Source organism: Phycodurus eques, chromosome 19 (assembly GCF_024500275.1).
Source record: "Phycodurus eques isolate BA_2022a chromosome 19, UOR_Pequ_1.1, whole genome shotgun sequence".
Taxonomy (NCBI): domain Eukaryota; kingdom Metazoa; phylum Chordata; class Actinopteri; order Syngnathiformes; family Syngnathidae; genus Phycodurus; species Phycodurus eques.
In genome coordinates, this window is record NC_084543.1 from 925,090 (window position 1) to 941,977 (window position 16,888).

The 16,888-nt window shown below is 49.2% G+C and overlaps 1 protein-coding gene across 9 annotated transcripts; it reads right to left on the reverse strand.

The window, feature by feature from the left end:
- Window positions 1-1,151: 1,151 nt before the first annotated feature.
- Window positions 1,152-15,653, reverse strand: LOC133418296 (uncharacterized). Of its 9 annotated transcripts, none has more exons than XM_061706859.1 (14): window positions 15,423-15,653; window positions 10,930-11,865; window positions 10,368-10,529; window positions 9,672-9,745; window positions 9,433-9,594; window positions 8,495-8,585; window positions 8,294-8,396; window positions 7,280-7,364; window positions 6,750-6,821; window positions 6,569-6,655; window positions 6,045-6,108; window positions 5,455-5,560; window positions 4,228-4,267; window positions 1,152-2,617 (listed from the first exon to the last, which is right to left on the reverse strand). In XM_061706859.1, the coding sequence occupies exons 2-14, from the start codon at window positions 11,825-11,827 to the stop codon at window positions 2,507-2,509; spliced, it is 2,055 nt and encodes a 684-aa protein (XP_061562843.1). In that variant the 5' UTR covers window positions 11,828-11,865; window positions 15,423-15,653; the 3' UTR covers window positions 1,152-2,506. The 9 variants fall into 9 exon arrangements, with proteins under 9 accessions (XP_061562843.1, XP_061562837.1, XP_061562834.1 ...); XM_061706853.1 differs by having other exon boundaries at window positions 8,294-8,375; window positions 10,368-10,724; XM_061706850.1 differs by having other exon boundaries at window positions 10,368-10,724.
- Between the last annotated feature and the right edge of the window lie 1,235 nt (window positions 15,654-16,888).

The window sequence follows — 16,888 nt, forward strand, 5'->3', positions numbered from 1 at the left end:
GAAGAGGAGGAGAAAAAGTGTTGCGGCGCGTTAACATTTTCAAACGTCTTCATGTCACCACCACCCGAAAACAAAACAATCGAAAGAAAGTCATTTGACATCGTCTGCCGTTCTATCGCTGCTCCCGCTTGTCACGCATTTTTAAGCAATCGTTCTGTATGCGTTTTCACCAGAAGTGGTAATAAAGCCTGCAACGCACGTAATCGGACTTCCTTTGTCTCGATTAGTCAACGACGACAAACGGCAGATTATTTTATGTTAGAAGACTATCGTATAAGATTATACTGAGGTCTGAGTTGTGTTAAGAGTGGATCGGTAACGACGATCGGATCCGAAACGGGTCGGGCCCGGCGATCGGGTGCGACGATTCATCGACGACTATTGTGATAATTGCTTAATGTTTTAGAGACTAACTTAAAATTGTCCAAATCATCAGAATGAATATTCATATTGTCTGATTTCTGTGGGCGTCCATGAAAGCTCACTGATGATCGAGGAGTTGTTTTCAAAATGAGACATTTGCGAACATCTGCTTTTACTTTCCCGATGTTTTGACCGACGCTACGGGCCGAAACGGTAACTGAATCATGATCAACTCGTGTTTGTGCACTGTCCATTTGAAATTATGTCCTGTTTTTCAACGAGGAGCTGGAAATGAAACGTTTTTGATTTTGAGTCACGGAAAAAAAAATAATAATAATAATTGAGATTATTAATATAACATGAGTTGCAGCCCCAGTTGAGATTATCGGAGCACACCACACCACACACACACACACACACACACACTACGATCCAAACTGTGAAATGTGTTTTTTTATCTGCATGTGTGGAGCCTCTGACAGATAAAACAAATCATTTGCGATTTAAAAAAACCAACAACTTGTGTGTGTGTGTGTGTGTGTAGCAGGCTTCCCACTCCAGGGGAGTTACTTCCGAGCGGAAAACTTGCAGTTTTGGAATCTTTCTTTTGAAAGGACAATCCTGGAATTTTACTGACACGTTTCATTTGTGCCTTCGTCCCACCTGCGCTTTGCTTTTTATCGTACGACGATACACGCGAGTCCCACTTCCCAGTTGCGCCACAACACGCCCGTCGCGGCACCGAGCTCGACTGGAAGAGATGCAGCACGATTAAGAAGACGAGGACGCACGTTTTGCCATTTTAATATTTGTTGCTCCCACAGAGGACAGAGAAAGAATTGATATTCGTGAGTATTGTTGTTTGTATGCGTTGCTGCTTCAAACGTGGTAAAGTAGCAGCCACTCGTGCTTCTCTTATTTGTGATTTGCGAAATGTCCACGACTTGCTGCTGATCCAGTTCAGGATCGCTTGGGCCGCATTGTGGTTCGTCCTATTTGAGGCAGCAGGGGGCGCCGCGACCCAAATAGGATGATCGGTGATGACATCATCCACGAAGACTCCGCGAAAGTTGCGTCGTGAGCGCGGAAAGCCGTTTGAGCGTTTATTATCCTTGATCGTCACCTTGAGGTCCTCGTACTAGTACACTCTTTTTCCTGACTGGTGAGACAATTCAGCACACGTAGAACTAGTAGCATTTTCTTCTCCACTACGTTCTGTCATTTCTGCACACTAATAGGACAATGTTGGCATACGAGTACGACACCTCATGAGTCAAAACCGCACTACTCGTACTACGAGTGACAACATTCTACCACTGTAGTGAGTTGCTTCACTAGGAGTACAAATAGCGCACATATGTCAAGTAGTGCACCATCTTGCCTCACTAGTACGTAGTTGTCCTACTAGGAAGGGCAACGAGCAAACTAGCACATGGACCGCAAGATGGGTTTTGAGGATATCAAATAAATGCTCCTGACTTCATGGAAAGCCCTTTTGAGCATTTATTTGAAATCCTTGGGAAAAAAAAAGGCTACTCGTGCATGACATACGCCTACTCGTTGGGCCTAATAGTGTGACTAGTGCAGCACAGTAGTTTACTCGTAAGATTGAACTGCGTACTAGGAGGTCAAAACACTCATTCTACTAGTCCACTGAATTTTCTCACTAGTACGTGGGCCTTAAAATGATATGGAATAAATGCTCAAACGGCTTCCTCATGTCAACCAATTCACAGTTTTGCCTCTCTAGTCACAGAGTAGCAGTACTCGTATACCAAAGTTGGCCTACTAGTGTGCAGAAATGTCATTTAGTAGGAGAGGAAAAATTACTAGTACGACAGTCGCCCTATTCGTGTGCTGAATTGTGTTACTAGCAAGTCCAAAGAGTGTACTAGTACATGGAATAAATGATCGTTTTTTGCAGCACTTAAAGGGACAGCGCGTCTTTTATTCCGTGTTGCATATTTCAAAAGCCGCGAAAACGAAGCGCTCGCACTAATAAAACGTCATCACAGTGCTCAATAAATAAGTTAACTTATTAAATATTCAACTTCCTTCCAGCAGAGTTCAAGTCGAGAGGATCCGCGCGCCGCCGCCGTCTTCCTGTTGCATGCTGGGAAGCGCTCGGCTCCGCCGGCCGTTCTCACACGGGGAGAGGCGGAGGCGACGCGGGGAGAGCGCAGCTTCTTTTTTTGCCGGGGAGGTCAACTAGTGGGTTCTGCTCGTCCGGGTGGGCGGGGGCAAGTACCGGTGGCTGAAAACACAAACAGACGGACAACTTTCCAAAACTACGACGACGTCAATGATAGGTTCACGCATCACCGGTGATGTCACAGTCTGCCTCGTGTGTAATTGGATATTTGATCATCAATTGCCATTGTTGTGTATGCATGCATGCCATCTATACAACAGAAACACACCATACACACAAAATCTACACGCCATGTACACAACAGCAATACGACAGTTACACAAACTCTGCAAACCACACAAAAGGACGGCACGTCAGCGACGCAATCCCTACGTCACGTTAAACATTTGAGCTTCCAACGTCAAAAGCGAATAAAAACAGTTGGAACTTCCTCCGGCCGGCACTGACACCTGGCGGAACCCTTTAGGTACTGCACGCACCCACCTTCACTGTTGCGCGACGCTCGTAAATAAGGGTGCCGTGCACTTGAGAGGACATGCAAAGTTACGAGAGGATGACAGACGGAGGAAATGTGTCCTCGTGCACGCTCATGCACACGTGCACGCCCTCCACTGACAAATGTACGTCGACTTTGTTGAGAATCATTCGCTCGTTGTCTACTCCCGAATCACGATACAGCGGCTCCTCGGTTTTCCTACGTAAGCCCTCGTTTTGGTAGGGTTCGGGTTTGGACTGTTTTTTCTCCCTTTTAACTTTTTGGTCGGTTTCTTACAAAAAAAAGAAGCGTGACCCAGCCGGTCATTTCCCAGAATCGATGCGCGTTCATCTGAAGCATTTCGTAAGCTTTGTAAGAAGCTTTCGACGTACGCAAATGCGAGCTTTTCTTACCAACTGAAGAAAATAACAAGGCTCCGGGTCTGCTCGGCAACATCTGCGTAACACGTCCTGTCTCAAGTCAGACTTTCAAAATGTTGAAGGTCTAACTTGAGACACGGCGTTACGTCGATGTTGCCGAGCCGACCGGGAGGCTTGTTGTTGCCTCCGGCTGTTAATGAAAGCTTGCATCGTCAAATACCCTTTCGCTGCCTGTTTGAAACTTTTTCCAGAATACGACAGAAATTACCGAGTGGCAGCCGTTTGATAAAAAAGGCGAAAAACGCAACAGAATTTAAGAAACAACTCAAAAAATGTCTCCCCTCCTCTTCCGTACACCATCAAGATTCTTCAAGAAAGGTAAAAGTGATGTCAGTTGTATTTATTTCACACTGTTTTTCTATGTAACACTATAATACTATAAAACTATAACACTTTTTTGTTATTATTTCTGGGCGTCTGGAACGGATTGATTGTATTCACATTATTTCTTATGGGAAACATCACTTTGGAATTTGTACAATTCAGTTTGAGTTTGACTTTCTGCAACGGGCTAATCACGAACACCGAGGTTCTGCCGTAAAATGATTTTTCTGTCGTGGAATATGTAGTCCGCTATATACAAATGTGTACATAGTGATTAGGGAGGAGGGAAGGATGAACGATATCGAAAGCAGCGACTGCGTCGGGAATCGTTCGCTCATTCCCTCCTCCCCAATCACTTCGGCGGGATTTTTATAGAATGGACTACGTCGTTATTCTCGGCGAATTTGGTTCGTCGTGCGGGTGTCCCTAATGTTGTGACCGGTGAAGGGTGCGGAGAAGGTTGCAAACCGTACCAGGGCGTGTCGCTGAAGTACAGCACGAGCGTTTCCACTCCTGATGGAGGCCGAGGCGAAGGTGAGCAAGCAAAACACAAAAGAGAGAGAGGACAGAGCGGGGCGTTAGCGCCCCCTGAAGGGTTAGAGAGTGCAACCGCAGAAGTGGACAAGATGAGAAATGGTATGAAAATTGACTGAGATGGAAGCAACAAGCGTGCCCGACACCACTTTTTCATCTCGGTCCTGCTTAATGTAGACGCATTAATAAATTAAATTAACCTTCATGAGCTCATTCATATTTCAGACCTTTAATATTCTAGCAGCTTCGTGCCACCAGAGATGCCATTTTAGCTCGGTTTTAAATGTTTTAAGCTGTTTTTCCGCTGCGGCGAAAGACCATTGCAGATGTTTTCATCCAATTTTGGGGGGCGGGGACTTGTTGAGCATTTTGCCTGCATCAGCCTTTTAAATAAGTCATTCAATTTACTTGTATCAAATCAATTTCCCTCATTGAAATGTCACGAATCCACTTGAGTCCCCGAAAAAACAACCACCATTTTGTGTGTGTATTTAACTCCTTTAACTGCCATGGACGTTTATATTCGTCAACTGGAATTCAACAGTTTACTGCCACCGACGTATAACGCGGACCCCCGCATAATTGCGGCTCCACACCTACCCGGGCAGAGGCGCCGAGAATTGCAAAAATCCCAAAAAGGTTTACAATTGCCAATAGATTCCACAAGATGGCAGCGAAGCGCTACTTTGGCCTGTCTCATAGAAGCTCCTCCCCTCACTTCAACATAGTTCCTTGACTTCTAAATCAGGCTTGAGCACAAAAACACTGAAATGGAAAGTTTTTCAGTGAATAACAGGAGAATGGCTTCTTTTAAAAACAAAATTTTTTTTTTAAAGCTGCCAAAAGGTGAATTTGCGAGTATGGAATCTACGGAGAAAACATTGTATAATGCTGCTTCCGCCTCTGAAAATGCTTTGGCACGGGATGTGCATGTATGACACAGATCTGCCCAGAAAACCAGCCAATTTCACCATGGCAAGAAATATGGTCTATAATTCTTCCCACTTGGGATATTTTGACAAATGTTGTGCCACACACGTGATTAAGGAAAACTGGGAAATTGTGGGGAAAAAAACATAAAGCCTCTTTGAAGGTAGAAGCCACTCAGTCTGCACGTGTCGGACGGGTGAAGTAAGTGCTAAGTTGTAGGAGGGGGTGCCACTCACTTTTCCGAGCGAGGTGGCAGGGGACGCTGGGTTTGGGCCTCCCCCCGTAAGGTCTGGAGCGTTGGTACTGCCAGGGCGGAGAGAGGAAGGCGGAGGGAGGGAAAGCCTGAGGGAGGCGGGCAAAGCAAAGGTAAGGCGGGGGGTTTGGGCTCATGACCAATAGAGAAGAAGAACACCGTCCAAATTGTATGTTGCGGTCCCCAACCACTGAGCCACGCCACATTTGGTGCCAGGCTGCACTAAACATTTACGTTTACGGACAATCGAGCGTGAATGACGGCAAACAAAACTAATTACACAAGTAACCCATTTTCGGGTGTCAATGTCGCATTACCCCAAGATGGGACCAGCTCGTTGAAGAGAAACAAGCGCCCAGCGGCTTCCGCTAATCACAACGACGACATTCGGCGTAAGGATGAGTTGGACTTTGAATCATTTTCTTTTTTTTTTTCTGCGCCAAACCATGAAAACGTTACTGGAAAAGGTCGGGGACCGATACGGCACCACTGCGGATGTTGTGTCTTATTCCGGGTGTGTGCGCGCTGATACCGTGCGCTCCCTCCAGGGCGTCTGCGAGGCGACACTCTCACCCGCGACCCGCGCCGCGCCGGTCTGCGTGTGCCGCCGCGTCTTTTGCTCCCCGTCTGCGACAGCCTGCACAAACACACACACACACACACGCCATTTTTAAGCCACCGTTTGCCCCTTTTGTTTCCATCAAAACAAAGCTAATGACAACTACAAGAAATGTTGCTCCTTTTGCTCTCCCTCTGGGATCTGCTTTCTTTCTCCTGAGACCAAATAAGCTTTCCATTTTTTCCAGCATTTACTGACACCAACTTCCAAAGAAGCGGGATGGGAGGTCCCTTCTGTCAAAACATCGATGTAAATCCTTAATTTAGTGCTTCTCAAACGTGCCACCTCAAAAAAATACTTCTCTCTCACTCATATTTTGCTTTTAAAAACAAAAAAAAGAAAATCTCTATAAAATGATTGTATTGCAATGTATCGCACCTAAGTTTTTTTGCAACAGTACTACATTGACTCCAATTACCGGAGACAAACTTTTTTCCCCAAAAGTGAAACGACGTGCGAGGTGAAAATCTGAACTGACCAGCTGGAGGGTGAGCTGCGAGATGATCTGCTCTTTGCTCCTCAGATCCTCTTTGAGCTGCTGCACCTCCCGCAGGAGCGCCTCCACCTGCGCACACGCACAAAACAATGTCGGGAGGAGCCGCCCCGGCGCCGCGACCGGCTCGCCGGAGTGTCCGAAAGGCGTTGGAAAGCGAGCCCACCTGTGAGCGGTGGCCATCTTCGGGACTCAGCGTGTCGGTGGTCAGAGTGTCGTCGTCGTCCGTGTCGTCGTCCTAAACGAGTTTGGAGACGAGCGCGCGAGCGCAGCACATTAGGAAATGGTCCGATTCCACTTTGTCGGTGGCGAAATGATGGATACAATAATGTGTCTTCGTTCATCTATCCGTGGCCAGCGACATAGAGTGACAGACACGACAATTCGAACCTCAAAATCCTAAACAAAAGTATTGCTTTGGCGCCATCTTGCTGTCAAAGAACTAGCAGTATGTTGATGTGAGTTGAGGAACTCCATTGAGACAACTGCGGTGCTTTGCCACCATCTTGTGGCCTCTTTAGGCGATTATAAACCTCTTTGCGGGGTGTCAATGACTTGCGGATTTGCCCTTCGCTAACCGTAGACGACGTTTGGAGAGTTTTCCGTGTCGAGAAAAAGTTCCCTCGGCTCGATAAAGATTTGACAATGTTGGATTAGAACGAGAGTGTCCAAAGACGGATGAATGAGGGTCTCCACCTGCAGAAACCTTCGCAGGACTTCCAGCTGAGACCGGAGGGCGCCCAAGTCTTCGGCCAGGTCCTCCACGTCCACGTCGGGGGTCCTGCGCAGGGGGCGGAGTCATAAGTCAATGGAAGACACTGACCTGGAGTCAGCTGAGATCCAAGTTAAAAAGTTATCCTGCCCTAAAATAGGTTTTTCCCATTTTTATTCTGCCCTTCTTTCCACGTTTCTCCAACCTCAAACCTGACCTATCGTTGCTTTGCACAAATCGATTCTCTTCTGTTATTTCGACTCATTATCCACCCATTTAAAGCCTTGAAAATAGCTCGACAACAAATCTATTCACGCTCTTCAACTGCCTGAGATGTCTTGTAAACCTCCGCCTCTTTTTCACTCTGCGGGAGTCGTGGGGCATGATCTCACCTCAAGATTGAAGACGTTTTCTTTTTTCTTTTTAGACAATGACGAGTATAAATGGGTTCGATAGTTTGAGTAAGTATGTTTGGTTACAAATGGATCACTGGAATGCAGAAGGAACCGGTCAGCCATGAAGGTAAGCGCACGCAGATTCAATCCCGCCTATTCCACGGCTTCATTAGCTCATCATTTGCATCGCTCGCGGCCCGAAGACCTTTGGAAAAGACGATATAAGCACGGTCATTTGCGTTTGTACAGCATTTGGGGATTCATGTCCGGTCGGGTCGGCGCGAGCTCGGACTTCAACGCGGACGACTGGTGACCCGTCCTACCGTTTTAAAAATACAAAAATATGGTGTGAAATATGCTGTGTATATATTAGCACTAGAAGATCAAACAGCAATTTGAACTTAATTCGAGCAAGATGGCGTTTCGGTTCAGCAGTCACACGCAATTTCGACATTTTCTAGTCCTCGCCAAAAGATTCGCGTCACCTATGAGGCGAGAGATCCACAGCGAGGTCCGCGTCCACGCCGGCGTCGTCCCGCTCCTCGTTACCGCGGCAACCAGAGCGGACGCTCGCTTCGGGTGAAAAAACAAAAAGTAACCGACCTGTCGTCGCCGCGGACGTCCCGCGTCCCCCGGCAGAGCCGCCTCCGCCGCCGCTCGGCCACGTGCGACGTCCCGTCGCCGTCTGCTGGGTGAGCCACACTCGCTTTTATTCACATTGGTCACAAAGAAACCCAAATCAGAACACGCAGCCGGCGACGACTTCGAAATGCTCCCAAATGTCTGCGGACGTTGACGACGCACCGGCGTTCGGTGACGCGTCGTCGGGAAAGTCGCCATCCAGCATGAGGTCGTCGTCATCCAAATCGCAAGAGTCCACGTCGGTGAGGGCGTCCTGGCAAGGAGAACGACAACAACAAAGAATCAGAACAACATTTTGGGGCTGCGCGAACTTTGGCGCTCAAGGCTCACGTCGGACTTGTAGGACGGACACGCGGGCCGCCTCATTCGTAGCCGAGATGCCGATAACAAAGCCGTACGTAGTTCAAATGGGTGTGGAAAATGCACACAACAAATCATGAGAAAGTGTTGCAATTGTACTTTTCAGAAGTACGTTTAGCATCATTGTTTAACTTTTTTTTTATAGTAATCACTCATTTTTAAATTGTATTATTCATAATAACCAACTACTGTATTTAAAACACAAAAGCCTCTATAAAGCAGTATCTTTTCATACTCAAATAATTCATATTCATGTTTTGATTTCATAAATTATACTGAATTTGATTATATTTAAAGAACTGTTTAATGAAATATATATAAAACATTGGAAATGTATATTGCTACACTATTGATAGCTTATTTTACGAACATTTTATTTTAAAAAAGCTATTTTAGAAAACGTTAAAATGACTTTAGAAACATTGCTCAATTTTATTATTCATAATAAACCAATTACCCGGTAAATAAAAAAGGTAACATATGTATATGTGAAATTGTTTTACACATTTAGTAAAAATTATTTACAATAAATCCACTCAGCATTTCTACATGTAAATGTAAAATGGTGTCATTTGCTTTTGTTTATTTAAAGAAAAAAGAAGACAGAGAATACATTTGAACGAAACGGTTTTAGGGGGGGAAAAGTGGAAATAATTGCAAGAAATATGACAAGATAAAGAACACAAAAGGATGGACGATGAATTCAAATGTAAAAAAAGAAACGGCACTCGGCATCTTACGCTGTCGGTGACGTCAGAACGGAAGGCGCCCACCAGCCCGCACTCCACCGGCGCGCGCGGCACGACGGCGCCCCCCAGCGGCTCCAGACCCTCCTCGTCCCACATGTAGATGCCGCCGGAACCGCAGCTGTCCGAGGGGGACAAGTCCAGCGACGAGCCGTCCTGGGCCCGGCAGAAAAACAGCGTCGCTCTCAACTCGTTTTCGACACGATCGGAGAGCCATTTGATCGCATTCGTACCCGCTCGTGGCAGTCGGACGCACCGGAGCCGCTGCGACGGCGCAATCGGGTCAGATGGTTCTGCCCGTCGTCACCTGACGGGGGGGGGGGAAAAAACAAAAGAGTTCATTCATTGCCGTTCTTTGAAGTCTGCGGTGGACGTCCGGCGAGCACGTCTGCCTCACAGTTCTGAGGACCGGAGTTCTAATCCCGGCCCAAAAACACGCGAGGTAGGTTCATTGAAGACTCTAAATTGGCCGTAGGTGCGAATGCGAATGTGAGTGCCAATGGTCGTTCGTTTCTATGAGCCCCGCGATTGGCCGGCGACCAATTCGGGACGCGCCGGGTTGGGCGACCCGCGTGAGGAAAACGGATAGATGATGTAAATTCGGGCTGAGCGACAGTCAACCCCCGTCGATTGCGGTGGATGCGAGCCACACCCTCCCGTCATATACGCAGACATTTTTTTATACTCACACAGAAGCGTAGACAAGACGGACACGGAAAGATAGATGAATATGGAGAGGGATATACAGTAGGTGAAGAGATTGATACAGACAGAGAGAAAGATAGATAGTGACAGATTGAGCGATAGACACATATATATATATATATATATATTTGAGAGCGAGAGATCAATAGATCGATAATCTGTAGGGCCACACAATCCAGATCATTCGAAGGTAAAAATATGACAAAAGTCAACGGCGAGCGTACCGTCGCTCCAGTCCAAAGTGTCGTCCAGGAAGTGGAGCTCCGTCGCCACGGTAACGCCATTCCCCGCCCCCCGGCGGTCACAGAAGGCGGCGCCCGATCGGTCCGGGCCCGAGTCGTCTTCGCCGGTCTCGGCGAGGAGGAAAACGCCGGCGCCTCCGTTTCCTAGGAGACGAGAAGGCCCGTGAGGAGGGGCGGAGGGGCTTCGGTGCCGTCCGACCGGGTCGTCGAAGACGTCCAAGTACTCCCGACCGGCGCGGTTGCGGTCCACGGACGAGCCGGACGACAGGGACACGTCCTCCGGGGTCTCCCCCGGGACGGAAGGGTCGTCGACCCGCTCCGGCGCCTCGGGGGAGCGCTCTGGAAAACGGACTTGAGTCTTTAGAAATCATTCATCGGCGCTTCAATATTATTGACTCATATTGAAATCTTTCCTCTTGTTTTGAAATGATATACTGAAATTTGACTGTCATGTAAAAAACGTTTTGTCCTGTTGCAAGCGGGTCAGAACATGTCAATTAGGATCTTTAAAGACAGGAGGACGAGGAGGGCCCGGCGGTCTCACCTGGACTGCTTCCGGCTGCGGTTTTGGGTCTCGCTCGGCTCACCTCCGCCTCGCCGGTCCGGGTTTTCTTGGCGAGCGACGGCCGCGATAGCTTACAGCTGACGCCGTTAGCCTCGGGGGCCGGCAGGAGGGACTTCTTCACCCCGTCCGGAACGCCGAGGGGCCCGGCTCGGACACAGGAAGTCCCGGACCGCTCGTGACCCGGCTCGGCGCTGAGGGAAGACGCGGGGGCGCCGGGGGACGCGCGTCTGCGGACCGCCAGGCCAAGTGGGCGGAGCCCGTCGCCTTTGGCGAGCCGGGAGGGCGGCGCTGATCCGAGGTTGCCGGTGGAGCGCGAGCGGGCGGCTGGCGGCGAAGAACCGCATCCAGACCCGGGACTGGAACTCGAAGCGGGACCCGAGTGAGTGGACCACTGGGGCGGTCGCAGTTTAGATCCAGAAAGTCCATTAAGGTTCTGTTTGGACCCGGTTAGCCTCAACTTGGAAACGGGAAGTCTGTTTTTAGGGACAGGAAGTCCAGTTTTAGGGACAGGAAGTTCAGTTTTACAAACAGGAAGCGACGTGTCCGCCGTTTTCGGGGCCACAGCGGACACGTGCGGACGAGCGTTCCGGTGGGCGCCTTCGTTGCGATCGACTCGGCCGCCGCCATCCGTCACTTCGGCGTCTTTCCTCCATTTTGCGGAATATTCAGCGGGCGTGCGGACGGTCCCGATCCGTCTCGCCGGTCCGTTCGCGGCGCCGATGCCCCCCGCGGGCCCCGGGTGGTGGTAGAAGCCGTTGGGGAGGCGGGCGGCGGGGAAGGCGTGCGAGACGGCGGCGGGCGTCGGGCTGGAGCTTTTGGACCACGAGGCGAACTTGGGCAACCTGGACACCGGGGTGGGCATGGCGGGGGCGGACATCTGACGACGACGACGGCGCCGCTCGGTAAGACGAGGAGCTGAGGGCCGAACAAAAGACGAGGGTTAGATGTCGGCGTTGTTCATTATTCACGACTTCTCACCGCAGCGGGCGCCTCGCTACCGTGCGCGCGTTTCCTGGCGTACAGTTAACGCTCATTTGCCGCGGGGCATACGTTGAAAGTTGCCATAACGAGAGATCGTACTTTGACCCCTCCCACATCCTTAAATCAGTCGAGTACATGCAAACGCTAATGAACCCGTTCCCGCGCTCTACAAATGTGGTAATGTGTTGATCAAAAGAAAAATGGCCCTCTGTAGTACTGTACTTAAAACATGCAGTAACATAAACGGAAATGAAAGATTCCAACAGTTTGTGCATCATGATTTCTTTCATTCAATGGGCATTGTGTGGAGTGTGCGCGCCTTGGCCACCGGGGGGCAGTGCAATACATACAGCTATACTACACCTGCATTTGGATGAAACAGAAGAACTCAACTTTTTTCACAGAGCAGGAAGAATGCATGCCCATGAGCATTGTTATTGTGTCTTTCTACGTGGGTTGCTACCGCTCGCGTTCAATTTTAAGTTGTTGAAAGGTTTATAACGTCGGTGCCAAACTCAAGGCCCGGGGGCCAGATCCGGCCCACCGCATCATTTTATGCAACCCGCAAAAGCAAATCACGTGCAACAACTTCCATGATTCTTGCTCAAATATGTCGGTAATATTTATACTTTGTATTTTAACACAATATATGATTTAAGAGAGCGGCACGGCGGACGACTGGTTTGCACATCTGCCTCACAGTTCTGAGGACCGGGGTTCGATCCCCGGCCCCGCCTGTGCGGAGTTTGCATGGTCTCCCCGCGCCTGCGTGGCTTTTCTGCGGGCAGTCTCAATTTGAGTCAGGAAAAACCCTGACACCTGACCACACCCGGTTTCACCGGCAGAGTGAAAATGTCCTTCCTCAATAGACAATCTTTAGCGGCACACAGACGCACAATAAAAAGGCCGCTGGTGTTAATCATGTAACAGACACACCCTGTAAATACTGTGTGAAATACACACACACACACGCACACGTATGGCCCGAGGTGGAGGCGAGGCCAAACGGCGCCGGTTTTGTTGCTGGAGGTTCGATTCGTTGATGATTCAGATTTTCAACGCTGCGCCTTTTTAAATTTTGCTTCAACGAAACTAAGACAAAAGACAAGAAACACACTCGTGGCAAACTATAAATAAGAGATTATCTTCAATAGTATCACAAATATTATTTATTGAAATAGGTTTATCTTCCTGAAATATTTTTAGGTCAATATTGTTTACGCTAGTTGAAATATGATTTCCTGGCTTCCACACAATCAAAACAAAGTTTACCTGCGCAGGCACACGGAAAGCGTTCAGCAGAGCCGTCGACAAACTAAAATCCAACGGAGCGGAATTTGATAAGTCGTCAATAAAACAAACAAACAAACATTGAGCGGTTAGGTGCTGCGTTCGCGAACATCTGATGTGAAGTGGCGGGGAGGACCAACACGTGACCACGACGACGACGGCGGCGATAAATGGCGCTTTTATCAAAGCATCATGAGCTTCATGAGCTCCTCGGGGAGGAAGAGGAGTCATCTGATAGAAGGTGCAATTACGTAACCGCAATCCGCATGCGAGCTTCCTCTCCCGTTCCTGATTACAAAAAAAAAAAAAAAAAAAGCAGCGAGAGCAACATGCTGACTCTCAACGTCCGCTTCGGGGAGGATAGCGGCATCAAAACCGAGGTGGCATTGAGTCGGGAAAGAGCGAATGAGCGGCGACTGCGTTCGGGATCATCGATCATTCCCCAATCCCGAGTCGATGGATTGGGAAGTTTTCATTGAGCAGTTCCAGTTAGTTCCTAAAAATCCCTCTGTCGTCATTTGAGACGAGAGAATGAGTGAATAATTCCCAACGCAGCGATGGAGCTCAGAATCATTCTTTCATTCCCAGCTCCCGAATACACGGCGGACCCCCGCTGTTTTCAGGGGATGCCAAAATCCCACGGATAACTGACGGCCATGATAAGGCAATTCAAAAAACAATGTATACAAATCATCTTTTTTTTTTTTTTTTAAAGCTAAAATGTCTTCAATCAGTGGGGAGAAACTGCCAAAAAGCATTTGGGGGAGAAAGAAAGAAAGGGGGAAGCGCGTTGGCAGGAAGCTCGGACGACGAGAGATCGTACTACAGACAAAACAGGAAGTCGAGACGCTGACGTTTTTCCACTGTTGCCCCGACAACCAATACAACGCGTGCACCTGTCCGCGTGACCGAGCACCTTCGAACCTTCGCGCTACTGTACGTCGGCGTCCCGATAACACGAGCTCAAAGGTACGCCGATAAGTGGATGGAGTCATCTGGATGCGGTCGGCGGCGTCGGGGCAGCTTCTCTGTTGTCGTGGGAAGGCTTCGCCCGGGGGGGTTTGAACCCCGCGACCCCCCACAAAACAAAGACGCTCCGTCTCCTCGCAGGCCCGCTTCGGACGCACGCAAGTCGCAGGTTCCGCAAAAGGGAAGCGCCTGCCCCATCCGCTTCCTGTTTACACACCCGTCTGATGAAACCGGTTCTGATCCAGAATCTCGCTTGCTTTGTTTGAATAATGTCAATTAATGTCAAGCACAGCACAAGGAAATTGTTCTTGCTCTGCTTGTCACGCATTTGTTTTGTATGACTAATACAATACGTTTAGTCACAGTCCCATTTCAAGGCCTAAAACCACATCGACTTTGTAAATACTTAAGTGAGATAACATTCTGAGTGACTCTACATACAAAAAGAGCACATTTTAATGCGCTTTGGCCAATGTAAACATTGACAGTATAAACGCGGCGGTTGAGACCAAAAGGTCCCTTCGCACATGTGTTGAATAAGACATCGAACATAAACCATGATGGGCGCGTGCTCCCATTCACAACTCTCATTGTTTATACACGCGTCAGAGGAACCCGGACCCAAACATCACTTACATGCATTTGAATTGGATCATGTTAAACACAAACAATGTCCGCATGGCTCCCGCGAGGCTTGGACGATGTCATCATGACTTTTGGCGAGCATGACGCGAGCGCTCCCATTCAGAAGTCCGAGGCCGCGTCTTTCAGTTTATCCACGTCAGATGCAAACGCGCTCCTCCTCCTCGAGACACTGAACGTGAACCCTATCGACACCGTCACGACGACGCTTTTCCGGTCTGTTGATGTGTTGTCTGTTCCCATTCCGGGCGCCTGCCACCGTCGTGCCCCAATTGAAGGCTCCACCTCTACTTTACATGCACAGCACATTTTTGTCACGTGCGTGTGTATACACGTGCATATATAAATGTATGCGCGTGCGTTCGCACACGAGCGCAAACGCGCCCATTCAGAACTCCATTGACGTTTTGGCCAATTTAAGGCCGCATCGCCGCTTGACCGCGTTGGGGCGTCCAAACGTCCCGTGTACCGTCTGCTCCTTGTCATGCATGTGCTACGTGTCAATCGGCTCTCGTATGGCAAACATCCGACGCGTGCAGCATGGCAACCCAAAACACCGCGAGTTCCTATGAGACAGGCGGCGGACTCACCTGCGGTCAGCAAGGAGCATCTGGCGTGAAAATGCGGAAATGGCGTCGCGGGGGACGACGGGATCGTTGTCCTTCCTGGCCGGGAGAGACGCGACGAAGGCGGCCGCCGGGCGTCTGGCGTCGGTGAGAGCGGGACAAACCGGGTGAATTTCCAAACGGAGCCCGAGCCGGGCTGGTTTCGTTCCGGCGAGGCGTGACGTCACGTCGCCGCCGCCGAGCTGCTCTGCTGAATCATTTACGCGCGCGCGCTCGCGCTTGTGCGCATGCCCGCCGCCCAGCTGACGGTGACGTCACCCGCGCGGGCTTGCCCCGCCGGGAAGTGAGTGCGTTGCACGCGAAAAGCCGCACGCGAGCAGGAAATAGAAATAAAATGACTTGGAGTCAGCTTTTGACACCTAAAGTCATTCTCAGCTCTCCAGGTTCCACCATCGTGACCAACATTAAAATACAGTATCGTAATAAGTCCATCCAAAACGAGGCGTTTTATTCCTCAAAAAGTACATTTATATCATTGGAAGCCACACTAACGATATGCACAACTTGAACATTAACAATGTGCTTCAATATAGCAACATTCCAAAAATACAATGAACATGTACGTACAAACTGTACATCATAGTTCAATCCCCCCAAAAAATGGACCCAAACGAAAGTTTCAAAACAAATTATGAGGACAGATTAAATGCAAATACGTTGTGCTGAAAAGTGCAATACAACTGAACTGCAAAGCCAACGTGCGACACAGCCTCACCTCATTAGCACAGCTGCCCAAGTCGTATTTCGGACCTTCGGGCCATTTCGAAAAGCTATTGTGATTGTAAACGACTCGCTATGAGGCACGACGCAACACTACGCTGTTTTAAATGTGGGACCCCCAACCCCTTCGTGTATAAGCCTTTCAATTTCCACTTTTAAAAGGTTGGCTGTCCATGGAGTTGGTTGCTGTTTGAAAATAAAGCAGATCAGTAAACTCTCATGTCGCGAATGTCGCGGATCTGAGAGTGTTGGAATGAGGATACGCGGAAAAGACATCAAAGTGTTTATTTGAGACCCTCAAAAATTTGCATGAGATAATAAAGCAAACCTCATGATTTCCATTTCAGATCGCTCGAATAGAAAGAATTGATTTGCTTCGCCTTAAGAAATTCCTCGACATGACGTTCAAAATGTCAAGTTGCAATAAATGAGTTTTGCTATGACGTCAGAGCGAGTTTGACGCGCAAGCAACACTTTCGGAGGCGGCGATGTGACCTCGCTGGTCCCGGTGCTGTCATGCGCCGCTCTGTCCGCTCGGGGGCAGCATCGAGGGGCATTGATGCGTTTCAAGTTGCGCAGCGAGTCAAACGAGCAATCGGGTGACCCGCGAGCGCATGTGACGCTCGACACGGGGGTGTGTGGGGGGGGGGGGAGTGGGAGCGGTGGGGTTCGGTGGGGGGGGGGGGGGGGGGGGGGCAGCATCCGATCCT